This window comes from Chelonia mydas, chromosome 5 (genome assembly GCF_015237465.2).
Source record: "Chelonia mydas isolate rCheMyd1 chromosome 5, rCheMyd1.pri.v2, whole genome shotgun sequence".
Taxonomy (NCBI): domain Eukaryota; kingdom Metazoa; phylum Chordata; order Testudines; family Cheloniidae; genus Chelonia; species Chelonia mydas.
In genome coordinates this window covers 34503248-34531069 of record NC_051245.2, presented here as the reverse complement: position 1 = coordinate 34531069, position 27822 = coordinate 34503248, and the positions used below count along the sequence as shown (strand labels likewise).

The 27822-nt window shown below is 41.5% G+C and overlaps 1 protein-coding gene across 1 annotated transcript in view; it reads right to left on the bottom strand.

Moving 5' to 3' along the window:
- The window catches only part of IL31RA (interleukin 31 receptor A), a 64243-nt gene extending 36744 nt beyond the window's left edge, over positions 1–27499 (bottom strand). Inside the window, 7 exon segments of the mRNA XM_043546922.1 lie at positions 5067–5190; positions 10073–10236; positions 13362–13482; positions 15275–15571; positions 17686–17703; positions 19476–19560; positions 27399–27499. Coding sequence (XP_043402857.1) covers positions 5067–5190; positions 10073–10236; positions 13362–13482; positions 15275–15571; positions 17686–17703; positions 19476–19560; positions 27399–27434 — 845 coding nt within the window. The 5' untranslated portion in view covers positions 27435–27499.
- Positions 27500–27822: the final 323 nt, after the last annotated feature.

Sequence of the window (27822 nt, the reverse complement as noted above, 5' to 3'; positions counted from 1 at the left end):
AACTACAATGCCTCTCAGTCTACCCACTTCCTCTCTCCCAGTCCCAGTCTCCTTGCCCAGCCAGTACCAGTCTTCCCCACCACCTCCACCAGTTCCTTCTGACCAGGCCAGGCTTGTTGTCCTAATCTACTCCTTTCCCTCCCACCAGGTTCAGCTCTTGTCCCCTCTGCATTTAAGTGAAGTGGCTTCCTCCTCCATGCTGCCTGGGTACCAGCAAGGGAGTCTTTGAGGGCATAGAAGAGAAAGGCTCATTGCCTTTCATTCTGGTGTCCAGTCCCACTTTGGCCCAGAGTGGACAGGAGCAGCAACTACACGTCCAGCTTTGTACTCCTGGGTTGAAGAAGGTTGCATCACTGTGTGAGGGTAACGCAGGCACAGCCCAGTTAGGCCAATGGGAGCTGTGAGGGAGGTGCCTGCAGGTGGTGGGAGGGCGCGCAGAGGAATCTAGGATCCAGAGGAATATGTCACTGCTTCCTGGGAGCTGCCTGAGGTAAGCGCCACCTGGATCCCTCACCCCAACCCTCACTGTAACCCTGAGCTCCCTCCCACCTCCAAACTCCTTCCCAGAGCCTGCACCCTGCACTCCCTTCCACACCCCAAACCCCTGCCCCAGCCCCTTCCCCCATCCTGAACCCGTCATTCCTAGCCCCACATCAGAACCCACACCCCCAGCCTCAGGCAAGAGCCCACACTCCAAATCCCTCGGCCCCACTCACAGCCTGGAGCCTGCACCCTCAGCCAGAGCTCTCACCCCCTCCCACACCTCAACCCCCTGCCCCAGCCCAGAGCCCCCTCTCACACTCTTCAGCCCCATTCTAGAGCCCGAACACCCAGCCAGAGCCCTCACCCCCTCCTGCATCCCAACCCCCTGCCCCAGTGCAAGGGTGTGGGAGAGCAAGTGATGAAGCAGAGGTGGAGTGAGTGGGGGCAAGGCCTCAGAGAAGGGGCAGGGCAGGGGGCGGGGCAAGTTTCTTTCTCAGTTTTCTGCCATTAGAAAGTTGGCAACCCTAAATCCAGTAACAAGTGAGCTGGTGAAACATGCTCAGTCACTTTGTGGGGATAGTGCATGTGCAGTCTGGTCAGCACCAGGGGCTGTGCGGGGATGGAGCATACTTGGTGAGGATGGACTATTCAAAGATTTTAGCTGCTAACCTCTAACATGTGTATTGAGACTGTGTAAACTGAGATTTTTCAAATCCTTATAATTTGGTCACATTTGGCAGATTTTCACAGGAACAGCAAAAAGTCACATCCCTGACACTATCGTCATCCCTTCTGCCAAATTTTGAGTCCCTGCCCAAAGCGTGGGGACACTAGAGAATCTCAAAGAAAAGGTCACTAGAATTCTTTTAACATTGCAAAACAATTTATTTTTTCCTAACCTAATTTTCAGAAAAGGCTGAAATGTTTTCACTGAAATTTTTCATAAAAAATAAAACAATAATAATCAGCCCAAGGCAGACAACTAACAGAAAATTTCAGCCCAAATGGTTAAAGTTTGTGAAAGTTAGGAGCAACTGAAAATAGGGTATTATGTAAAGTGTTGGGCAACCTTAGTAACAGGTGTTCCTATCAATCCTGCTTATTTTCATTAAAATTTTCAGGAAAAAAAATCCCAAATCTATCAACACAAAAGCTGGATTTGATGTCAAGGCTGCAAATACAAGAGAAAGGGTGAAATGTCAGGACTGCTTAGAGAAAGCAGACTATTAGGTAAGAAATAATGATTGGTGTCCCTCTATACAAACCCTGAAATTAACAGCCTCAATAGCAGTATCCAGTGCTGGGGGGTGGGGGGCGGGAATTGGCCTAGCTAGCCAAGAAGAAAACTGAAAGGATGGGCTGGTCAGGATGCAGGGCTGGCTCTACGTTTTTTGCCGCCCCAAGCAGGCAAAAATAAATAAATAAATAAAACCTGACGAATACACTGCTGCTGGAGAGAACAGGAACATCAGAGGGAGCTGCCGCCAAATTGCTGCCGACAGCAAGACTCGAGCCAGAAGAGTCGCTGCTGAATCGCCGCCACGGGAAACAACGGAGAGGAGCTGCTGCTGAACTGATTGCCGCTGGAGCTGCTGCCGGAGTGCCGCCCCTTCAGCAGCGCCGCCCCAGGCACCAGCTTGCTTAGCTGGTGCCTAGAGCTGGCCCTGCATATATGGTAAATGCCAGTGTTACCCAGGGTTTTCAGAACCCACAGCAGGGGCAACTGAACTATTTCACTCCAGGCGGTGTCAAGAATAAATCAATGGGAATACAGCGATTCCATCTGATAAAAGATTAAAGCAAGTAAGTATGCTCTATCTAAAACTCCAGTTTATTAGATTCTAGTACACAGACAGAAGCAATAGATTTAGAACATTCCAGATATTTACCTCAACTCTGGAAAGGTATTGAGTAATTAACAGCAGGTAAGCCAGGGCAGTTGCTTACGCACCAGGGAGATAAGGTGTCAGGAAAAATGTCTCTCAAGATGGCTTCAGAGAATTGCTCCAAAGTACACTGTATTAGCTAATCTTTTAAAACTAACTTTTACAAAACACACAGGTCATAATGACCCCTACTAAGTCATTACTTTTTTAAACTTTCAATAAACATTTAATATCAGAGGAGCCGAGACTCAAGGTCTTCCAACCACCAAGATTTTCAGTCACACTTCTTTACTTTTCTTTCCCCTCTTCCCATTCTGCTTAGCAGAAACTGCCAATTAGTTTTGACCTTGCAACTATAAGCCTGCTTTCCAATTAACCCTTAACTATGTGGTGTTCTATTTTCTTAATTCATGGTGGCTGAATGCATATAATATAAGTTGCAATTGGCTTAATTATATTCTGGGGTACACACACCCCTCAAATCCAAGGTAACACCAGCAGAAGACTTTTGCTTTTTTTCCTGTCCATCTTTTGGTAGGAGGAATTATATCCACTACACCTGGGTTGGCAGAGAGGTACGCGAAAAATGTACCTAGTATTGACCAATAATTTTTTCCTTCTTTGTACTTATAGTAAGATCCCCCTGTTATTTGCTTAAGTATGGCAGCTAATACTGAAGTTAGGCTTGTCAGCAATTTCCTGCAATTTTTTTTTTCTTCTGGTTTTAAGGACTCTATTTACTGACCTGAAATCCTATGTAATATAATGAGTGACAGATGACAACATCCTGCCACATCCTTGGGAGACCGTATTGAATTAAGTTTAAGTATCTTTGGAGTACATTGTATTAAATGAATTGCGTATGTATTACTGTGGGCCAGGATTGTGTGTAACCTTTCTAGAGTGGAGATGTGATAGATGTGAGGCCTGGAAGTTTAAAAGACAAGCAAAAATGGACTTTTGGGACAACAAGTGTTCAGTGGATTTCCTGGGCAATACTTAGAAAGAAGTTAATGCAAATTCCTAATCTCTGATTATTCAAAAAAACAGCCTTTTGGAGCTATACCCTGAGGAGATGGTGATTGGTTGCTGTTTACTTGTTCACAGAGACTGGAAATTAAAGGCTGTAGCTGTATAAAGAATTGGCTGAACTGCCTAGAGGTAAGACAACTATGAACTTATAACCACAGAGAAAACCCAGCTGTGGGTTTTGAAGGACTGACGCCTACCAAAGCCTGAGGTAGGAGTTAGGGGTGACCTTTGGTAAGGTTTTTAGTATGCATACAGGTTATTTATTGTTTTTCATGTTTCCTCTGTAACACTTTCACCTTAAGAATAAACGTGCTTGCCTTTATAGATTGGTTTAACTTATAACTGCGAGCAATACTCTGGAGAGATAGCAAAGTGCAGATGCTAACGTTTTAGGCAGTCTGGCTTGCTCAGGATATCATAGCTTAGGAAGGGAACTGTGCCGCTTTAAAGATTGCCCAGTAAGGAGGTACTGAGATGAAGGTCTCCGTTCTAGAAAGGTGATGGCTAGAAGCCAGAAACCTAAAGCAGGTGATGGACCATGGAGGGGGAATAATGGTACAATTGCTCTGAAACTATAACATAACCTTTCTTCTATCAGTTGTTAAAAATGATCTCTAGTGGTTTTTCAGTTTTCTCTGCTAATTCCTTACACTTACATCATTCACCTCTGCTCTTTCATTCAATTTATCGAGGAACTGTTTCACTACTCTGTCATCAAACCTTTAAACAGAATTCTCCAGACACTCACTGTCAACCGCACTTCTCATTAAAAAAAAATTATATTATATATATAAGCTGCTGTCAATGTCTGTTGCTTCCACGTCCTCTATAAAGTGGTTTCTTTACTTATTTAGTAGTGATCCTACCCATTCTTCTGTTTTTCTCTTAATCTCAAACTTTTTGATTACTAGAGACCGCAATATTAACAGCATAAAAACTGACTTTTGCTACACCAATGCAATTATCACTGAAGCCAAAAGAAGTTATATGTGCATATGTGAAGGCAGAATTAAGTCTATTGTATTTAATTTTCCAACCATTTGTATTTATCTAACATAAAATATTAAACATAGTTGTAGATTTACCAAAGCAAGTATAAAACGGAATACTAGGAGATTTATATTTGTACTGCATTTATCCTTGATGCCAGCAGTTTTGTTCTTTCATCATTCTACTCAAATCTGCATTTACATTGGATATGTTCATGTTCATTTCTCAGCAACCTCAATTCCAGTTTGAACAGATAGGGTTAGGGCATGGAAATATATTGCATAATGAATACCAGCAAACTGGTAATAATAAAGAAATGCATAAACACGTATGAAAGACTGCAGAGGAACAATAGGCAGCACTGTTTCATTAGCTGTGCAAAGTGCTAAGAACTACATAGTTCTGAATTCCAAATTTAGCTTTGCCATTGATTCAATGTGTGCTCTTGTCAAGCCATTTTACCCTTCTGTGTGTTTGCCTATTTTAGGATAGGATAATACTTGCCAGTCTACCTCCCAGCTGTGTTGAGGGTTAATTAGTTAATGTTTTACAGCAGCCTGAAAATGTAAAGTGCGTATTAATGCCAAGTACTGTTACTGCAAATTAAATATGTACAGTTAGTTTAGACTTCAATCATTCCAAAACTTTCTTATGAGAAAGGTATTAAATACTTACTGAATATTAACCTGAGCATATTTTGTTTTTTTAAGATAGGTAACTTTTCTTGCAGTCCATCTGTGAACACAACAGCCATCATAAAAATAAATGCAGGTAATATTTTTTGTCTTGTCTGCAGAGACTATAAAATGAAATAAAAACAAGAATTCATCTTCAGGAAAATAGCATGTTGTTATAGTACATTTAATTTTTTCTTTTAGTACTTCTAGTCTTCTGTAGATAACTTTTCTTGTCTTAAACTAATGGATTTCCTTCTTTAGTTGAACCAGCAGAACAGTTACCAAGGAAAACTCTTAGTTATGTGGAGAATGAAAACTATCAAGATAAAAAACAATCTCTGCCCAAACCTGGTATAACCAATGATGCAATGTAAATTGCATCTGCTCTGCATCTAACTACAGTCTAAAGTATGAAACGAACAACGTCAATTTCAGATTTGGATATTGTCGTTTAGCCAATTCTCCAGTAATGGGGGAGAAAAAAGAACAAACGGTTACTCACAGTCTCATAACTGTTGTTCTTTGAGATGTGTTGCTCATATCCATTCCAATTAGGTGCGTGCGTGCCACGTGCACAGTCGTTGGAAAGTTTTTCCCCTAGCAGCACCCATCGGGTCAGCTGTGGAGCCCCCTGGAATGGTGCCTTCATGGCACTCAATATATGACCCTGCTAACCTGGTGCCTCCTCAGTTCCTTCTTGCCGGTTACTCCGACAGAGGGGAAGGCAAGCAGGTTTGGAATGGATATGAGCAACATATCTCGAAGAACAATAGTTACGAGAAGGTGAGTAACTGTTTTTTCCTCGAGTGATTGCTCATATCGATTCCAATTAGGTGACTCCCAAGCCTTACCTAGGCCGTGAGGTTGGAGTTATGGAATCACTGATTGGAGCACCGCTCTACCAAAAGTTGCATCATCTCTGGCGTGTTGGACGATGGCGTAATGAGAGGTGAATGTATGTCCCAAGGACCAAGTTGCTGACCTGCAGATTCCTTGTATCAGGACCTAGGCCAGGAATGCCGCTGATGAGACCTGAGCACTCGTGAAGTGTGCCATAAGAGACGGGGCTGGTATTTGGCCAGCTCATAGAACATGCGGATGCATGCTGTGATCCAGGAGGATATTCTTTGAGATGAGACCGGGAGTCCTTTCATCTGGTCTGCCACCACTATGAACAACTGGTTCGACTTCCTGGATGGCTTAGTGCGCTCGATTTAAAAAGTTCATGCTCACTGAACATCCAGGGAGTGCAGCCTCTGATCACGGCTACTGGCATGAGGCTTAGAATAAAAAACAGGCAGGAAAATGTCCTGACTAGTGTGGAAGTGTGACACAACCTTAAGAAGAAAGATTGGGTGAGGTCTGAGTTGCACCTTATCCCTGTGGAAAACCATATAAGGTGGGTCTGAGGTAAGGGCCTTTAACTCAGACGCACTCCTTGCTGATGTAACGGTGACCAGAAAGGCTACCTTCCATGACAGATAGAAAAGGGAGCAAGTCACCAGTGCTTCAAATGGGGGCCCCCATTAGCCTGGACAGGACCAGGTTAAACTCCCCCATAGGGACAGGCTGTATGATCTTGGGACATAGGTGTTCCAGACCCTTGAGGAACTGACCAACCACAGGGTTGGTGAAGATGGAGCATCTAGATGCTCCCAGGTGGAAGGCCGAGATAGCAGCAAGGTGTACCTTTATGGAGGACGCTGCCAGGCCTTGCTGTTTCAGGTGTCTGACAAGGGGGTGTACGACGCTGGTCACACCAAGTAGTAAATCTTTTCCACTTTGCCAGATATGTGGCTCTAGTGGAGGGCTTCCTGCTGCCGAGTGGGCCCTCCCTTACTTGTTCTGAGCACAGAAGCTCCATGGGGTTCAGCCATGAATCTTCCAAGCCATGAGGTGGAGGGACTGCAGGTCAGGGTGACGAAGGCGACCGTGGTCTTGAGCGATCAAGTCAAGGAGGAGAGGCAACATGACTGAAGCATCCACTGACAGTTCCAGGAGTGTGGTGTACCAATGTGGTCGAGGCCACACTGGTCCTACCAGAATTATCTCTGCCCCATCCCTGCAGACCTTGAGTAGGACCTTGTGAGAGGGAACGGGGGAAAACACGTAGAGCAGGTGGCCTCCCTGGGGTAGCAGGACTGCGTCTGGGATTGAGCCAGAGCTGTGTTTCTGGAAGGAGCAGAACACTGGGCACTTTCTGTTGCTCCCGGTGGCAAACAGATCGACCTGGGGAAACCCCCACCGGAGGCTTGGCTTGAAGGACCTGGGACCGTGGTGCCATCATGGCAATAAGGTCTCTCACGGCCTCAAATGTGTCCGGGATGGATGGCAATTCCACCTCCTCAATTACCTGGCTCGGGGAGTTCAACGGCACTGGACTCGACAGTCCCCCTTGCAGGGCCGAAGTCAACAGTGCCAGCTCCAAAGTCTTTGGCCCTGGGTGCTCCTCTCTGGGACGCGCTCCATTGGCTGGCTCCAAAGGGATGAAATCTCTGAGTCGGAGATCCACTCCTCCCCTGCTGCCAGTGCTGCTTCTGCATCAGGGAACGGGATCCCTCCAGTTTCGATCCTGGGGAGCAGTGGTGCCGCAGGTCTCTGCCAGAGTCCTTCCATGGTGCCTTGTCTACCACTGCCGCCGGGGCGCTGCGCACTGATGAGCTCGGTGCTGGGTCTTGCCGCACCGATGTAGGTTGCAGTCTGAGTGCCACCTCCATAAGGAGCTGCTTGAGGCAAAAGTCTCACTCCTTTTTTGTTCTGGGGTGAAACCCTTTACAAATCCTGCATTTGTCCACTTGATGTGCTTCCCACAGACACTTTAAGCACGTGTTGTGGGGGTTGCCTGTTGGCACGGGCTTGTTGCAGGACTTACATGCCTAAATCCCAGGGGCTTATGCCCTGCAAGTCCCCCAAGGAGAAAGCAGTTGGGGTGAAGGGTTGGGATGTGCAGGGCTGCGGCGGCCAGAGAAAGAAGTAACTTTCCCCAGCCCCAGGGCTGCGGCTGCCGGGGAGAGACCGCCCCTTCCTCCCAGCCCCAGTTTGGGGGCTGCTTCAGTGGGGGAGAGAGGGCACATCCATTGCATTAGAAAGGTAAGACTATTGATATTAAAATATGAGTTGTGTGCTTTTATTGGTAGAACAAAAAAATGTTTTTTATTATTAAGATTTTTTTTATATAGTGCTTTTATCCAAAGCACTTTATAATAGTTAGCTAACGGTACAAACAACATTTGGAAAGGTCATTAAGTGGTCTGCCGAGACCTCAGCAATTTTCAAGTGGTCCTTGAAGAAAAAAAGTTTGAGAACCACTGTTCTAGATTAAAGAGCCCATTATCAAATTTATGTTCCCCATGTAGGTACTTATAGACTGTAAGCAAATCCCATTCATCTTTTCTTTGTTAAACTAAGCAGATTGAGTGCCCGCAGTCTTTTACTAATAAGGCATGTTTTTTAATCCTTTAATTGTTCTTATGATTCTTTTCTGAACCTTCTCCAGCTTATCAACATCCTTCTTGAATTGTGGACAACAGAACTAGAAATTGTATTCCAGAAACAGTCACTCCAGTGCCAAATCCAGAGATAATATAACCTCCCTACTCCTACTTGAGATTCCCGTTTACACATCCAAGGATTATATTAGCCCTTTTGGCCACAAAGTTGCACTCAGAGCTCATGTTCAGCTGATGCCAAATCTTTTTCAGATCACTACTTCCCAGGACAGATTTCCCCATCCTGCAAGCATGGCCTGGATTCTTTGTTCCTAGATATAGGACTTCATATTTGGCTGTATTAAAAGCCATATTGTTTGCGTGCACACAATTACCAAGCAAACCAAATTCCTCTCTAACAGTGACTTGTTTGGAGGCTGCTATTTCTGCAACAGTCTTTGAAAGCACTAGTAAGTTTGTTGACAGACATTTCATATTAAACTGAATAGTAAAAACACTCCAATTGCCCAACAGTCACAGGTTTTATTGAATGTATGTAGCCATCCCAAAACTGATCTGGACATCAGGAAGTTGGTTTCAGAAAAGTAGTTCCAGTCTTAAATAGCACATTTTGTCTTGGGGTGGTCTTTAAAAAGATGGTGGGCAGATTTTCAGAGGTAGTGGGCACCAACAGCTCCCACTGATAGGATATGCGTACACTTATAATACATGTTATTCTGTGAACAAAATATAACTGCTCATTAAATAGCCAGTCAAAACACAACGGTTATGGATTACTTTTAACAAACAACAATTAATATATGGACACAGTATTTGCAAGAAGTGCCTTACTGAGTATTTCTCACTAGAGCTCAGCGGAGGATGGATTTTCCATTTCACACAAGATTTTGAGATTTTAAAGTTTGGCTTCATTCTGAATTGGAAAATTTCAAAATTATTTGCAAAAGAAAATTCTGGAAATAAAAATAATTTCAGATTGACTTAAATGTTTCATTCTGACAAAAAATAAATTAATTGTTTTGTTTTGATTTTTATATAACAAACAATACAAACAATTCAAAACAAAGTTATTTCAAAATGAAAAACCAAAATTTTTTCTGCCAAAAATATTGAAATGTGATGTTTCAATATTGTCAGAACTTTTTCTCATTTTTCTTCATCACCAAATATTGGCAAAATAGACATGATTTTGCGAAGTATTTCAACCAAACTACATATTCCAACAGAAAATGGTTCAGTCAAAGTTTTTCCAACCAGCTCTATTCTTATCTTATCATGTGTGGGTTCCTTTTAACTTTAACCTTAATTGTGAATTTCCTGCAACCTTAACTGTGAATTTCCTGCATTAGTAATACTTGGTTTTGGGTTAACAACAACATCCCAGTAATTTTTTTTCTTTTTTTTTTTGCCCTTAAGGAGCTTATCAAATATGTACTCTCAACACTGGCTCCATCTTAATGTACTTTTTGTCTAGGAATATCCAGGAAATGAAGTTATTAATAACTTAATGAATCTACTCTATGGTCATCAACTATTGATATGTACATCAAATTACCTGATTTTATATCTTGCATAGAGTGAAAATCCATTTGGTCTTCAACTAAAGCATCTTCCTCTCTCACATTAATGTAGTCTCGATCAGTGAATGGATAAAATAAATAGCATACACTTTGATTTGTTTGGCAAATACCATCACAATCTGTCGCCATAAAAATGGGTCTATTACCAAAAAAAAGAGCAGAAAGAGGAAAACACTTAAAATCATTCTAAAACACAGAAAAAAATACTTAGAGGCTATCTTCAACAACTCTTCATTAAAATTCATTTTGCATCAAGTGTATATTTTCTCTCTAGATATTTTATCTTGACAGCCACAATAAGAAACATTTTATAAAGGTACGTTTCTAATTCTTCTGCAGAATTCATTGCAGAAGTTAATGGATTACTTTACCAAAGAAGTTTTTCCATTTGTTCTGTTGTGTGTCTTCTGTATATCTATATTTTCTAAAAGTCACTATGTTTTTCATTATTTAAAACATGTTAATAATCTGCATGTTCAATACCCTCAGTCCTAACCTACTCACAATTCATAACCACATATTGTCTCAGGAGGCTTATTAGAAGACCAATTAAAATTACTTAATTACTGGACTAGACTAGACCAGGGTATCAAGACTCATTTTAGACATAGAATCATAGAAATGTAGGGCTGGAAGGGACCCCAAAACATCACTTACTCCAGTCCCCTACATTGTAGCAGGACCAAGTATACCGAGGCCATCCCTGATAGCTGTTTCTCTAACCTATTCTTAAAAGCATCTAATGACAGGGGTTCCACAACCTCCTTTGAAAGCTTATTCCAGTTCAAAACTGTTTTTCCTAATATCGAACCAAAATCTCCCTTGCTACAGATTAAACTGATTACTTCTTATCCTATCTTCAGCGGACATGGAGAACAACTGATCACCATCCTCTTTATAACAGCTCTTATCATATTTGAAGCCTGTTCTCAGGTGCCCCCTCAGTCTTCTTGTCTCACAATTAAACAAACCCAGTTTTTTTTAACTTATCCTGATAGGTCAGGGTTTCTAAATCTTTTATCATTTTTGTTGCTCTTCTCTGGATTCTCTCCAACTTGTCCATATCTTTCTTAAAGTGTGGGACCCAACACTGGATACAATACACAGTACCAATTACAGCAAGACAATTATCTCCCATATCTTAGGGCTGGTCTACACTATTGTGGTAAGTCGACCCAAGTTACACTACTTCAGTTACAGTAACTCCTCGCTTAACATTGCAGTTATGTTCCTGAAAAATGCTACTTTAAGCGAAACGATGTTAAGCGAATCCAATTTTCCCATAAGAATTAATGTAAATAAGGGGGGGGACTATGTTCCAGGGAAATTTTTTTTGCCAGACAAAAGACTATATATACACACACATATATACGCAGTAGAAGTTTTAAACAAACAATTTAATACTGTACACAGCAATGATGATTGTGAAGCTTGGTTGAGGTGGTGGAGTCGGAGGGTGCAATATTTCCCAGGGAATGCCTTTCTGCTAAATGATGAACTAGCACTTGGCTGAGCCCTCAAGGGTTAACACATTGTTGTTAATGTAGCCTCACACTCTACAAGGCAGCACGAATGGAAGGAGAAGACACAGCATGGCAGAGAGAGCCAGACACACACACCATGTGTGTGTGTGTGTGTACACACCATGTGAGAGAGAGAGAGACAGAGAGAGAGAGAGAGAGAGATGCTCATTGCCCCTTTTAGTACACAGACCCCAATCTAAGTACATTGCCTTTTTAAGTAGATCAGCAAACTGAGACAGCAGCTGCTGCCAGCAAGCTCCCTTTGCCTGAACCCTGTCGTGTGTCCCCCTGCTCTGTGGAGATGAGGTACAGGACCGGGGGGCAGGAGCGGGGGACACGCTGACATTAGCACCCCTCTTCCCCGCACTCCCCAAATGGCAAGCAGGAGGCTTCTGGGAGCAGCTCCAAGGCAGAGGGCAGGAGCAGCACACGGCAGTGGGGGGAAGGACAGCTGAACTGTCCAGCAACTGATAACCTGCTCGGCAGCTGCCGCACAGGGAATTTAGGGGAGCTGATTGGAGGGCTGCCGGCCTACCCTGGTTCCAGGCCCCCACCAGCTAGCTCCAACAGGCTGCTCTTCCTGCAAGGAGTGGACAAAGCAGGTGGCTGCCAAACAACGTTATAAGGGAGCATTGCACAACTTTAAACAAGCATGTTCTCTAATTGATCAGCAATGTAACAACAAAACAACGTTAACCGGGATGATGTTAATTTAAGAGTTACTGTACGTAAACAACATAACTGAAGTCAACGTACCTTTGGTTGACTTACCGCAGTGTCTACACCACGCTGTGTTGGTGGGAGATGCTCTCCCACCAACTTCCCTTACTCTTCTCAGGAAGTGGAGTACACAAATCGATGGAAGAACACTCTCCCATTGATTTAGTGTGTCTTCACCAGACCCGCTAAATCAACACTTGCTGCATCAATCGCAGCACTGACGATCTAATGGTAAGCGTAGACATGGCCTTATGTACAATACTCCTGTTAATACACCCAAGAATGATATTAGCCTTCGTCACTCTGTTGGAGTTACAATGAAGGACTATACTATGTGTTCTAACAAAATAAATACTTATAATAAATAGTGGGGTTTACATTAGTTATGCTCCAAAGTGCTACAATGTACCCTTCTTATGAGTAAGCCCACAAAAGTTCAAGGCTTGAAATTAAAGATTTGTTGGTCCTGCTTTGAGCAGGGGGTTGCACTAGATGACCTTCTGTGGTCTCTTCCAACCCTAATCTTCTATGATTTTATTACTTATTCCAAAGCATTCTTATGTGTAAGACACGTTACTACAAAATAATCAAATTTGGTGTAACCAGACAGGATGGTAGGGAGCTTGTTTTAAGTGATTTTCAGTTGAAAGCCTTGGAGGAAAAAAATCATTTATTTATTCCCATAATAGATGCAATGACAAGGAAAGTTTCTTCACTCTACTCCACCAAGATGCCTCCACCCTGACTTTGAAGCACCACATTTAGTGTAAAAAGGTCAGTTAGGTCTCCATATACATTCAGTTCTTGATTTCTTTGGTAAGATTGCAAATAAGGATATAAATGCCAAATTATGATATGAACATCTGCCCATTAAATAGTGGATTAAAAGCATTAATTTATTTCACACAGGATACTAAAAAGACAACAGAGTAGAACAACTTTACTCATTACAGGCCTCAAGTTAAACTGGTGACCAAAAGGTGACAGTCTCCACCCACCATAGCCGAAGTCCTATACTTACCGCTTTCTAACAAGAGTATATTTTGTTGTAAGGTATGTTTCTTTTCCTGGAATCCAACTGCAAGTAAATTTAACATTGTAATGGTAAATGCAGGAAATATTCCCCGGTGTGCTTGGTGGAACTATAATCAGATAAAAAAAAGAGAATTAAACTCTAAGACAAAAACATATAATTGAATACTGTACAGAAATAGTATGATCTCAGCCAGTCAGAAGGCTTAGCTTCATGGCAAATTTCAGTAAATTTACAATATGCATATCCCTACGTTGACTCACTACTGCCCTTAGAACTCAAATGTTTTTACCCAAATTAATTCTCAAAAAATATATAACTAAGCATTTTGGTATAGTAAAAAAAAAAGCAGGCTTGGAAGTACTTTCAGTAGCAATCTTATCTTGGGCCAATAAACACATTGACTTTCAGTCTCCAAGTTTATTTTGCTCAGGATATATATTTGTGATTCTCTCTCTAGATATAGATATACAGATATATATATTACTTGCCTCATAAATAAGATGCACCCTCAAGTTTTCTATTGTATTACAAAACCAAACCATAGAACCAGTGATAATGTGATGCAAAGGCAGGGAATTAACTCCCTGCTTAGACTTCCCACAGATGTACTGGGTTGGGGCTGAAGGCCAAATTAGCTGTTTGGAATAAAGGAAGGAAATGCCATGAAAGTTTAGTAGTCAGGGAGAGAAGCAGCCAGCCTCTGAAAAGGCAGAGTTCCTACTGTTTCCTTCTTAGCGTCCCACTCCACATTCAGTAATATCACTGATTTAAGGACCTTGCATGAGCCTTTGACTTTGAGGGTTGGGGGAGTTACCTATATCATTTGTTAGCACCTCACACTAAAGAGACCGCTGATTTCCTCCATCTCCTAAAAGCTAGAATACCCCTACCCTAAAAAGGAAACCCACTGTAACCTTTACAGTTGGGAGCCATCTAGGATAATATGAGACTCCAAAGATGTTTCTGTGTCAAAACCAGGCTCCCCATGAGGAGGAATAGGAACTGAGTAGGATGAAAGTAGTCTCAATGGAACAACCCAACTGAAGTACCCCTCAAACTAAAGCTGCCCTCCCCCACCCAAGATAACAAAAATCAATGGACCTCTCCTTTGTTAAAGTGCTTGTGGCACACTGGACTTCCTGCCTTCTACTCTCCTCTCTAGTGGTGGACTTTACTGCACTGATCCTTGGATCCCAACTTTACTGATGCATTGGCCCCCTCCAGTGCTCAATTTGTAATGAAAGAGGTGCCAAGGCTCAAGCATCTATATGCTGGGGCCCAGGCAACTTTTTTACTTTCATAATTGATGCGGCAAGCCTAGAGGTGCCGGGGCTATGAACTGCCAAGCCTAGAGATGCTGGGGCTATGAACTGCCAAGCCTAGAGGTGACGAGGCTCAGCCCCAGCAAGCTCTGGCACAAATTAAGCACCTGCCCCCTCTCAGCCCTGAGCATGAATCTGTAGATCCTGCCTTAATTCATCCCCATTCACAGGAGCTTTAGACTGAAATGCATGTTTATTCAAAAGGCCATCACTTTCAGACAGCTTATACAGCAGTTATAATTTGCTGGACAAGAGAAGCTTACTCAGTATCTTCCCTGGTGATTGTTAGGGTAGGGTAGACTAGACGTAACACTTTAACATCTAAGAGCTTGAATAAAAGCCCATGGAAATCAAGAACTATTAACACGCATCAGTAAGGGAAGCAGGTACTCCTCTGTCATTTCAGAAAAAACAGGAAAAAATGCTTGCACATACATGTCCTAAAATACAACAAACTAACAAATGGATTAATAATTTTAAAACATTTAAAGGTTGTCCACTATAACTATGAAGGGTATCATCTACATTAGTATCTTTTAAAAACTTTTAATTTCAAAATCACATAATTCTACTTACAGCCAGATTTAACTTTGGTGTGAACAAGAAGTTGTTCTTTATCTAGATATTTAATTAAGCATTTCACATGTGCACTTTCATTGGTGAAATTATGGATGGTTACACGAGAAACAGTTTCATTGATAATGTTGTAGTTTTCTTGTGCAATCAAATTCTGATTCAACTTCCAGATAATGTGACTTGCATTTCTGTAAGGCATATTGTAGTTTCCCAGAGTGCAAAGAAGTTTTAAGGTCGAACCTCTTTCAATTTCAGGAGACTGAGGAGAAATGTAAGCATTTCTCATAGAATTTCTATCTAAAAAAAAAAAGAATCAGACAAATCAAACATTTTTTTAAAAAGATAGCTTCATTTACCATTACAGGCTATGGGTATGTCTACGCTGTAATTAAACACCCATGGCTGGCCTGTGTCAGCTGACTCAGGATTGCAGGGCTTGGGCTAAGGGGTTGTTTAACTGTAGTGTAGATGTTTGGGCTCTCTGAGACCCCATAAGGGGGTGGGGAGTCCCAGAACTTAGTCTCCTGAACATCTACACTGAAATTAAAAGTAAAACTAATAAAGTATTTAATTTGTCCATGTATGTAACTGCCTTAGTTGCCACTGGATCATTAGATGATCCTGAATGGGAGAATAAGCAGGTCACATGATAATCCCCATTAAAACACATTCCTTACCGGAGCACAGCTTGAGAACTCCTGGTGTCAAATTTACACAGTATCCTACTTCAACTTATTCAAACAAGTGGAGCCCCCTTGTAAGTTAAACTTTATTTTCCCAGATCTCAGTGAACAGTTGTCACTACAATCAGCAACCCAGGTCCTGTACTAAGGTATTTCACTTTTAATGAACGAATTAAATTTCTCACACTAACACAGAAGTGAAAGGAAAAACTTGAAACACCAAACTAAAGTTGCAATAAGTACAGAACCATAATACATTGTTGAAATAGTATGTCCACAGTCTGATTCCAGATAATCCTCTTAAATATACCTCCTATCCCTCTTTCTGGCCCTATTTACCAATTAGGGATTCCCTTATGTGCAAAGCAAAAATTGCAAGGGCACTGGGTGACAGGCTGGAACATACTAGCGCCTCAGAGCCCTGTTGACCAGCATTCAAGATGCATAGGCCCTGACATCACCCACACCCTCAATAATAGTCTAAATACTAAGATGGGTGAACTTGAGTGCCTGGTATTAAATGAGGATATTGAAATAACAGACATCACAAAAACTTGATCTAACGATGACAATCAATAGGACACCATAATATCAGGGTACAAAATATATAGGAATAACAGAATAGATTGGGCTGGTGGGAATGTGAAACTATATGTGAAAGAAAGCATAGTGTCAAATATAGTAAAAATCTAAATGAATCCAACTGTACCACAGAATCTCTACAGCTAGAAATTCCATGCTTGAATAATAAGAGTAGAGCAGCAGAAATATACAACTGACTACCTCATCAAGATGATGATAGTAATTGTGAAATGCTCAGGGAGATTTAGAAAAACCACAAAAATAGAAAACTCGGTAATAATGTGGGATTTCAACTATCCCCATATTGACTGGACACATCATCTCTGGACAGCATGAAGAGGCGATTAGAGATGAAAATTGGAAGTCAAATCCTGCTGAAGAAAATAGAAAGGAACAAACTCTGGCAAATCAAGTGTAAAAGTATAATTATGCGTCCAAAAAGAATTTGGAGAGCAACTAGCAAATGACTCAAACAGCAAAAAAATTTAAGTACATGAGAAGCAGGAAGCCTACCAATCAGTAGAGCCAATGGACAATCAAGGTGCTAAAGGAGCACTCAAGACAGACCAGGCCATTGAGGAGAAGATAAATTAAATCTTTGCACAGGTATTCACTGCAGATGTTGTGAGGGAGATTCCCCACCCGAGCCATTTTTAAGAGACAAATCTGAGGAACTGTCTGTGACAGAATACACCCCTACAGTCACACCTTACACCTTATTGTAATAATCTCTGTGCAAAGCATGCCTTGCAATGTATCATTTCAAAACGCATAATTTGCTGGTCAGTATTGTCCCAGTAAAATATGTGTGGCAACATTGTATGTGAAGTTATACAATTCCCTTGTATGGTGTTATTAACACATGTTCCAAATGTCACAGCCCTGCCCAGATGGAAGTTGGCAAACAGGTCTGTCCTAAACAAAGAAATGGGTACTCTACTTAATTTGCATTTTAGCAGTAAACAGAGTCATCAAGCAGAAAGTAAAATGAAGAAAGTTCAAACAGGTGAAAAAACCAGCAGAGAATATCCATCTACAACATCTTTGGCTCCTGAGTCTCAGGTAGAAATGTTTTTCAAGAGGGGGCCTGAAACTAAAAAGGAGGGACAAACACACCAAGGCATCCCTCTTTCACTCCCCACTTACCTATGGCACTCACTGCACCTGAAGAGAAAAAGGAAGCAGGCGTTAGATTCTGGGGGAAGGGTACAGAACAAAACCATTTGTGATTATTGTATTACAGCTAGCTGAGCCATGCATCCTGCCCCTAGAGGTTGCCATATGTTTCATCTCTCATAATAGGAGAGGTTGGTATCACAGTGTATTATTAAGGTTGTCTGATACTTCCTATTATAATATCCTGTTTCAGTTGCTTATAACTTTGCCAAACTAACTATTTGGGTTCAAATTTTCCATATGGAAAAAAATAATTTAAGATATATAGGCAATCTTAATTCTGGCAATTCCTAACTTTTTAGTGCTTGACTTTGCAACCTCAATAACATTCTTTTAACATAGCTGATATTATAAACAAACACATTACACACACACAAAACTCTCCTTCATTAGAATGACCTGTACTATGAATATGAAAATAAGAAGCAGATAGGGTGGTGGTCTAGCACTTTGAACTAGATAATGATCACTTCTTAATCAGTGAAATAGTCAAATTTTGTTCTGAATGTGTGTCATTTCCCTCTATGCTACACACTATTAACCCAGCTCTCCTCTCAAACACCATTTGTTAGGGAAGTTGCAAAAAGAAAATTTCCTTTACTTTTCAGTGGTGTCCTGTACCATGACGCAAAAACAACACTAATGTGACTAAAATAACAAGCTTCCAAAACTGCTTTCATATGTAGGTGATCTTTGATTCCTTTTTACTTCTGCACCCCAACAAAGGGAACTCATCTCTTCCATGCTTTTTGCTGTTTTTCTCTAATGCCATATCTTAACCTAAATGTATACATTTACGTAGGCTGAATTGTCTGTTTACTTCTTTTGTTACACAAGTGTCCAAATCAAAGATTTTAAATACTGGTTGCAGAGTGATATATCTGATATGCAACTGTTCAGCTGTACCCCTTTCATGGAGTGTTCTGGCTTCTGAAGACATTTGTATATTTCTTGCATGCAACCCAAAGACAAAGAGAGACAAAAATCCCTTTACACGTGACCTTGTTGCCTGTCTTGTGATAACTTTGCAAAGATTTTAAAGTAATGCATAACAATTTGCATGTGAACTGCCGATATAGCCACTAAAGACTCCATATTTTGCCATATTAGCACTGTTATTTCCTGTTCTAAGGATAAAGGAAAATTGGAATCTCAAACACTATTTTGCACTGAAGACAAATACTAACTCTTTAAATTGTGAACAATATATGAATATTAAGGTTTATTAAATTTGTCTCTGAATAGGGAATATGAGGCTGTCCACTTCTTGCCTTTACATATTAAATACTGTTAGTTCACATTTGTTTAGTTTAAAATTCTCCAAAAATACTGCATCCTGAGTGGCTGACAATGAGAAGCTTTGTCATGGCTTTCCAATACAGATGCCCTCCTCTTCCCTAAGGAACAGGGAAAGAATTATCTAACTAATGTGGTTTGTTCTGTGAGTTTATAATGAGACTAAATAAATATAATGCCAGTATTTGCTATCAGCTTTAATTGTAAATTGAGATCAATTACAATATCTGTGATTACTTCATTTGTTGCTCTATGCTGTACACTACTCCACCAAATACCATTTCCAATTAATTGGGATACAGCTGAACACAATTAGATATTTAGTACATACCGAATTGAAATCCTAGTGTTTTAAATGTACTTTTTCCATTCAGTTATTCTTGAAAAGATAGCAGTTTTTCCTTTTCTTTGGAAAGATTTCTTAAAATAAGACAAGTTAGTAATGCAGAAGTGTTTCATCCTACCTGCTTTGTAGGTTCTGCAAAGCACAGTAAATATGCAAAGCAAACAGTAGAACATTTTCTTTACAATAAATGGGAGCAGGGAACACTGTAATAAAATAGACATTAAAAGTTATTTATTTCAACTGATAGGGCACCTCCTCCATCTCTCTCAGTGCTGTACACCACTACAATAATCCATACATAAAATAAATACAAAGGTAAACTAACATATTCATTTATTTTTAAGTCTTTTTTCCAGTTGACTGTATTTCCCAAAGGAGGAAGTCAAATTGATAATGTTTTGCCTTATTGGAATCACTAATTACTAATTTAGAAACTTCCTCACATCCTCTTACCAACAAACCTCGACTTTGTTCAGAGAATCATACTTCAACAGGAGGGATGTGGTACATGTGTCGCAATATATGCATTAATAAGCATTATGAAATCAGTTACTCTATTGGGTATTATAGGTCAACACTGCAATGTAGTTACTGTATAGTAATAAGCCTAGGATAGGCACTTTTTAGGAAGATATAACTCAAAATAAAATCTCTTAGAAGGGTTTCTTTTCTTTCTATAAAGCGGTTAGCTCCATCCATTAAGGCCCTAATTCAGCAACGCACTTTACCATGTGCTAAACATTAAGCATAACCCCCAAACTCCCACCAAAGTCAGTGGAGTCATTTATTTTCATAAGTGCTTTGCTGAAACATAACCCAGATTCTCAGATGAGTTACTGATGGACAGTAAAAGTTCAAGTGTAACATGCTGATAATAATGTCCTTATTTCCATGTTATCTATTTATGCATACACTCATGTTATCCTGGATTTTAAGAGGCATATGTTATTTCCACTCTCTCCCATGTCAATAATGGACAATTTTTTGCCTTGTCTATTCCCTGTTTACTAAATCTTTTTTTATTTATTTATTTATTATTCATCACTGATGGATCCAATCAGAATCAGGGCCCTGTTGTGGTAGGGGTTATACAAATGAATACAAAGATGTGGGGAGCTCACAATCCAAGGGCTTGTAACCATGCCCATGTGAGTACAGGTCACTGTGGACTGATGCAATTTTAGATGCATATCCACAGATTTTAGCAACAGATCAGTTTTGACTTTTCTCTCCCATTAGAGCTGCAGAGACAGCTGAATTCTATTTCATTGTTGACGCAAAAGAAAAAGATATTAAATAAGTTTCAACCAGTTTCACCTGTGCAAGACCATTTAACACAGTGATACTCAAACTGGAGCTCATGAGATGCAAGTGGCTCTTTGATTTATCTCTTACAGCTATGCTTTTACTATGTTATTAACCAATTGTAGTTGATAAAATAATACTTGCTGTGAGAGTAATATATAAAAAATAGTAAATGAAACAACGAATTCACACTACTCTGGTTCTTTTGGGTAATGTTGATGGCTAATTTGGCTCCTGAACCACTGAGGTCTGAGTATCACTGATTCAACATAACATGGTTGCAGACATCAGAGAGTATAATTTGGCCTGCAGAACGTTGCTAGTGGTGATCCACTTGACTCTCTGATGACAGGCTTAGTTTGCAGGGCTAGCAACTAGAGACAAACACTTTTTGCTTGGGGCCATCCACAAATCTGGAAGCTGGGTTGCTTTTCCCTTTTCACATAAATCAAGGCAGCTCCAACCACTCAGCTGCAAGACTGTGACACTCAGATCTGCAGTCAGCAACTCTTCCCCATTAATGGTGGTTGTGTGTTCAACAGGGATTAGGAAAATTATCCATGTTTTTTCTGAAAATTTCAATGAAATCAAGGAATAACCAATGAAGTGCTAATTAATAATCCTATCTCTTTTCCCAATTAACATTCAGGGTGGGTTGGGTTTGTGGACCTTATTGCTCTAAGAAAGGAAAGTTCAGATAAGGCACAGATAACCTATCCATATTGTAATGAGGTCCACAGATTCCTGACAAATTGGAGTTTCATAGCAGTGTCCTTTTAGGAGGGGAACTATATACAGTTACGTACAGAAGTGAAAAGGGATGACCCTTTCATGACAGTTACTGGGGTACTACAGCGAGGAAGACCTGTCTACTGAAGGCAGCATCAGATGATGACTGGATGTCCAGTTTGTAGAATTTGAAGGTGGTATGAACAGATGACTGCTTTCCAGATTTCTGCGTATGAACATTCTGCCCATGAAGCTGCCACAGTTCTGAGGGACGTGAGCTCAGATATTGGAAAGTGGAGTTTTGGATTTTTGACTCACATGTTCCTGAGATACAATACCTAAACAACCTGGATATGGAGGATTTTGAAGCCTCCTTTCCCTGGCACCAATAAAAGCACAAAAAAGCATGTGTCTTTCTGACCTGAGTTGTACCGTGAGATTTCTGCAGACATCCAAAGTATGCCCCTATTTCTCCTTTGGACACGATGGAGCTGGGCAGAAGGAGGAAAAAATAAATTTCCTGTGCCCTATGGAGCCTGGAGCTAATCTTTAGAATCAACCCTGTCTTCATACCAAGGACCACTGTAGCTTTATGGAAGGTGCAGTATTGAGGTTCCAGGAAAAGAGCCTCCAATGCAGAAAAGACAGTTATCTTTTCCGTAACTGGTGTTCTTCGAGATGTGTTGCTCATGTCCATTCCATAATAGGTGTGCGCGCTCACCACATGCATCAATGCCGGAAGGTTTTCCCTCAGCAGTATCCTTAGGGAACTGGCTCTGGCGCCCCCTGGAGTTGTGCCAGCATGGCACAGTATAAGGGACACCGCCAATTCCCCCCACCCTCAGTTTCTTCTTGCCCGAAACTCCGACAGTGGGGAAGGAGGGCGGGTCATGGAATGGACATGAGCAACACATCTCGAAGAACACCAGTTATGGAAAAGATAACTTTCTTTTCTTTGAGTGCTTGCTCATGTCCATTCCATATTAGGTGACTCCAAAGCAGTAACCCCGGAGGTGGGTAGGAGTTCACGGACGTGTAGATTGCAACACAGCTCTGCCGAACCCAGTCTCATCCCTGGCCTGCTGAGTGGTGGCACAATGAGTAGTAAACGTGTGGACAGAGGACCACGTTGTGGCTCTATAGATGTCCTGGATAGGCATGTGTGCCAGGAAGGCCGCCAAAGATGACTGTGCTCTCATCGAGTGAGCTCTGACAATCAGCTGTGGTGGAACCTCCGCAGGTCGTAACAGGTCCTTATGCACAAGGTAATCCAATGAGAAATCCTCTGTGAGGACACCAGAAGACGCTTCAACCTATCTGCTGTAGCGATGAAGAGTTGAGTTGATTTACAGAAAGGCTTTGTACGTTCTAAGTAAAAAGCCATGGCCCTACAGACATCCAAGGCATGAAGACGCCTCTCTTCACTGGTTTTGTGCGGTTTTGGGACAGAATACTGGAAGGAAGATGTCCTGGTTCATATGGAAAATGGAGACTACCTTTGGCAGGAAGGCCAGGTGGGGTCACAAATGAACCTCATCTTTATAGAAGACCATGTACAGCGGTAAGGACAAGGCTTTAATTTCAGAGACCAGTCTCGCTGACGTCACCACTACCAGGAACACGACCTTCTATGACAGGTGGGACAAGGAGCAGGAACCCAGCAGCTCAAAGGGTGGGCCAATGAGCCTAGCGAGGACCAAGTTAAGATCCCACTATGGGACAGAAGCCTGTACCTGTGGGAAGAGTCTCTCAAGCCCTCTCAAGAATCTGACAGTCATGTCATAGGAAATCATCATCTGTCCTTGGATCAGCAGGTGAAAAGTGGAAATAGCCGTGAGATGCACTCTAATGGAAGAGTGCGCCATGCCCTGATTCCTCGAATGGAACAGGTAGTCGAGGAGAGCCTATATGTAAGAACACGAGGGAGAGATGCCACAATCAGAACCCCAGTGGGAAAACCTCGTCCATTTGGCCCTGTAAATCAACCTAGTTGAGGGCTTCCTACTCCCCAGGAGGACCTGTTGGACTCCTTCCAAACAGGTCCGCTCCTCCAGGTTCAGCCACGCAGCATCCAGGCCGAGAGGTGGAGGGACTTGAGGTCAGGGTGCAGGCTCTTGAGCATGCCAAACCAATGCTGGTGAGCCCCGCTGGGATGATAACAACCACCTGCGCCTTGTCTCTCTCTATCTTTGACAGGACCCTGCTGATGAGTGGAATCAGAGGGAACGGGTACATCAGGCTCCCTGGCCTCACCAGGAGGAAGGCATCAGAAAGGGAGCCCTTACTCAGACCTTACCGAGAACAAAACCGGTGGCATTTCCTGTTCTATCTGGTAGCCAACAGGTCCACTTTGTGAGTTCCCCACCTTTGGAAGATCATGCAGGCTACCTCTGGATGGAGCAACCACTCATGGTGAGAGGAGAAGTCCCTACTGAGCTGGTCTGCCAGGGTATTCTTGACACCGGGGAGGTGACAAGCTTCCAGGTGAATTTCATGGCTGATGCACAAGTCCCATAGACGGAGTGCATCCTGACAGAGAACCGACAGCATGCCCCGTCCCCCGACTAAGTCCCGTTTGGGACTAACGAAGAGTTGAGAACTACTGCTAAGGATAACTATATGCAGCTATATTACAGGTTTTCAAAGTTTGCAAGAACAGAGAACGAAACAACACTAGCCGAAGCAGCAGATGTTCCAGCACCACCACTGGTGGCAAGAAGGAACTGAAGGTGGGGGAGCTGGCAGCGCCCCTTATACTGCACCATATGGGCACCACTCCAGGGGGCGCCAGAGCCGGTCCCCTACGGATACTGCTGAGGAAAAACTTCTGGCACCGGTGCATGTGGTGAGCACACACACCTAATATGGAATGGACATGAGCAAGCATTCAAAGAAGAAACAGACATGATTGCTATCAAAAATGCCACATTACTTTCTAAACATTAACGAGGCACCTTCAGGACTGGTTCAAACAGAGGGACTTACTAGCACTGAGAACCAGGTAAGATCCCATAAAAGAACTTCATGCATTTCAGGAAGTGAATGCTTTCATAAGAAAAACTACTGGATATCTGGATAAGACGAAACTCTCTACTTGTCTACTCCACTAAGCATGCTAAACAAAGCACCAACTTGACTTTTGAGTCTGAACTGCCAGGCCTAGCCTGAGTCCATATTGAAGAAATGTGAGAATCTGTGGCACCTATGTAGTAGTGGGGGTGAGATCTTTGTCCTGGTACCAATGGGCAAGCCTTAACTTGGTCCTTCAATACGTAGACGATTTAATAAATTGTAGATTTATTTCTGGAAGCTAAAATAGTGGTTATTAGCTCTCTGAATAACCTCTTAAACTTAGGAGGCTCTGGTTAAGCACCAAGCAGCTACATTCAGACTGTCTGGATTCTGATGTATGATTGGCCTTTGTAATATTTATGACCCAGAAGGGATATGGTATTTGTACCATGTCAAGGAAATCAAAGACCTAAGATCTCATTAGCCAGAATGAGGCTACCAGAATTACCAGTGCTGCATTGCTAATGGTCTTCATTAGCATTACGGTGAGGAGAGGACAAGGGAGTGAAGGCATATATGAGTCCCTTTTGATCATCTTTGTAATAAGGCACTCGTTGGCTTCGCTTTATGATCCCATCAGTGAGAACAGAACATTGAAACTTTGTCCATGTAGGTAGGCAAACACACACATCTGTTGCTAGTCGATCAAATTTCTTTACCAGGAAATGGAACACCTCTGTGTGTAGTTCACATTCTGAATTATCTAAGTTTTACCTGATGAGCCAGAAGGCCATTAACATTCCATTTTCCCATGGAAGTGAAGGGAGTGAATTGACTGCTTATTCTTCTCTGTCCAGTCAACAGGAAGTGAGCTTCTCTCTGCAGAACTGTAGACCTTGTTCCCCTTTGTCTGTTGACATATAACATGGCTGGGTGTTGTCTGTCACAATCAGAGCATGAGGAGAATCAAAACATGTGAGTAAAGCCTTGAGGTTGCCCTAAGCTTAGCCAAATTATGCTGTGCTTGCTCTACTGTTTGGACCAGATCCCTTGTTCCTATGTGAGTGCCTCCAGGCTTGCATCTCTGATCAACGTCCTCACTGCTTTGCCTATTCAAAAGCCTGACTTTAATCTACTGGGACTCAATCACCATCTGAATGACTTGAGAATCCTCCTGGCAAGAGATACTTTTGCTGAAGCATGAATAAGAGATAGTTGAGAGAGTTTGTATTATAAGGCATGCAAAGGAATCCACATACTGCAATATTTGGGATAGCAGACACTGCACTGAAATACAAACCAAAAAAAGTTTTTGATTGCTTTTGTAGAAATAGTTAATAAATCTTAAATGTTAGATGGAGGGGAAAGATTTGCAGAAGCTAACAAAACCTACATTTTTGTTGTACTAGCTCAAAGTCTTGCATTAGCATATATCATTGCCTTAAAGAGAGATCTGCAAATGAGGAAGAGAGAAATGGGCTTGTAACTTTTTTTGCTTGTTAACGTTCTCTGCTTTTTAGTTTGTTTGTAAATAAGAAATTAAGGTAATCTGCCCTGGAACACACTATAATGACTGGAAAACTTCACAAGAGTCAAGAGAACTAAATCTGAGCAATTGCTTAAAATTCTTGGTTTGTTTTTGTTAATATGTATTTAACTTTAATTACTAATATTTTGGATACAGGATGTCTTCATTAAAGACATGGCACTCCCTTCAAGTAAAGAGTTAGAGCTCAAAATAAACATTCTTCAAAACCCCCAGAGGTCATTTATCACTTCATGTAATAAACTACTGCATAATGATAGTGGTGTTATCAAACAGTTCTGTTCTACATCAGAGGCTGTCTTTCAATAGTAAGTGGGGTGGTTCCTGTACCATGTGTTCAAATACTATGAAAATAACTTTAGATTCCTTCAATTAGTACTAAATAAATAGGTTTATAAACATTAGAAATGCCTACCTTGTTAAATGTAAAATGTTTTCAAAGAGCTCATTACAATTATCGTGGAACTAATCTGGCAAACATTTATGTACATGGGGGGACGATGCCTCTGTGCAATAAGTATGTGTGTAACTGTTTGTATGAAAGAGTTTGATAAGCAGCCAGTATTCAACAACGAAGATAAGCGTAGCTCTTTTCTAGTTTTTGCTCTTGCAAACTCTTAATCACTAACAGCACATACAAAAATGTGAGAAAAATTTGTTCTCAATTTACTGTATTTGCTTTTCCAGTAAATTAAGACTTTTCAGCTAAATATGTACAACAGATTTTTGTATCAACTGGTTAACAGTTAGAATTTTACATCCTTTGACTAAAAGAAACAAAGTTGAATAACCAGATTTCCCCCTGATGTTTTAAGTCATTGAATAACTATATTTAGCAACAAAAAGGCATTAAGAGCTACAATAAGATCAAGAGCTACTTTTATGCCAGATTCAATTGCCAAATTTATAGGAGTAGCTCAAAAATAAGCAGCTATAGGGGTTGTAACAGAGAGATTAATTATAAAATGGAAGGAGCAATGTTACCTGCAAAAGACAGCTTATGTACCTACTACTCCAGGCATAAAGTGTTAATTGGATTCCCTACCTCAAAAAGCCACCCCAAATAATCAGAAAGTAATGCCTAATGGCCAGCCCAAGGAATTCCAGATGCTTGGTTCTCCCTATGCAGGATATACAGAATCCTCACTAAAGTTCTAGGTGTGGGAGAATTTGACCTCCCATACCTTGGAAACAGTTTCAGAAGCATGAATCAAAGAAGTGTATGGAGATTATGAATGTCCACAAAAGTTAGTTTAAGACTTTCAGCAACCCCACGAAACGTGGTAGGTGGACGCTGACACCAAAGATGATGAACCAACTCATGCAGAGGACGACCTCTGTTGGCAGCATATGCCCTTCTTCATCTGGGAATCAAATTACTCATTCTGCACAGGTCTTTGATTACAAGTGTTACCAAAAAAAAAAAAAAAATGGCCACATGGCTGGTACCTGAACATGGGAACTGCCATACTGGTCCAAATCCATAGTCCAGTACCCTGCCTCTAAGAATGGCCAGCACCAGGTGCTTCAGAAGAAGGTGCAAACAACTCGGGTTTGAGCACTGGCCTGCTAAACCCAGGGTTGTGAGTTCAATCCTTGAGGGGGCCATTTAGGGATATGGGGCAAAAATTGGGGATTGGTCCTGCTTTGAGCAGGGGGTTGGACTAGATGACCTCCTGAGGTCCCTTCCAACCCTGATATTCTATGAACTCTGCAGCAGACAGAGGTGGGTTAGTTTCCCCTGCAAAGAAATCCTCTCCAAATCTCTAAAGCTTAAAGACTGCCTTAAGCACTGAAGAATTAAAGTTTAATATCCAATTAAAACTTATTTTTATTATTATAGGCTGGACTGCTAGTACTGTCTACTACTAAT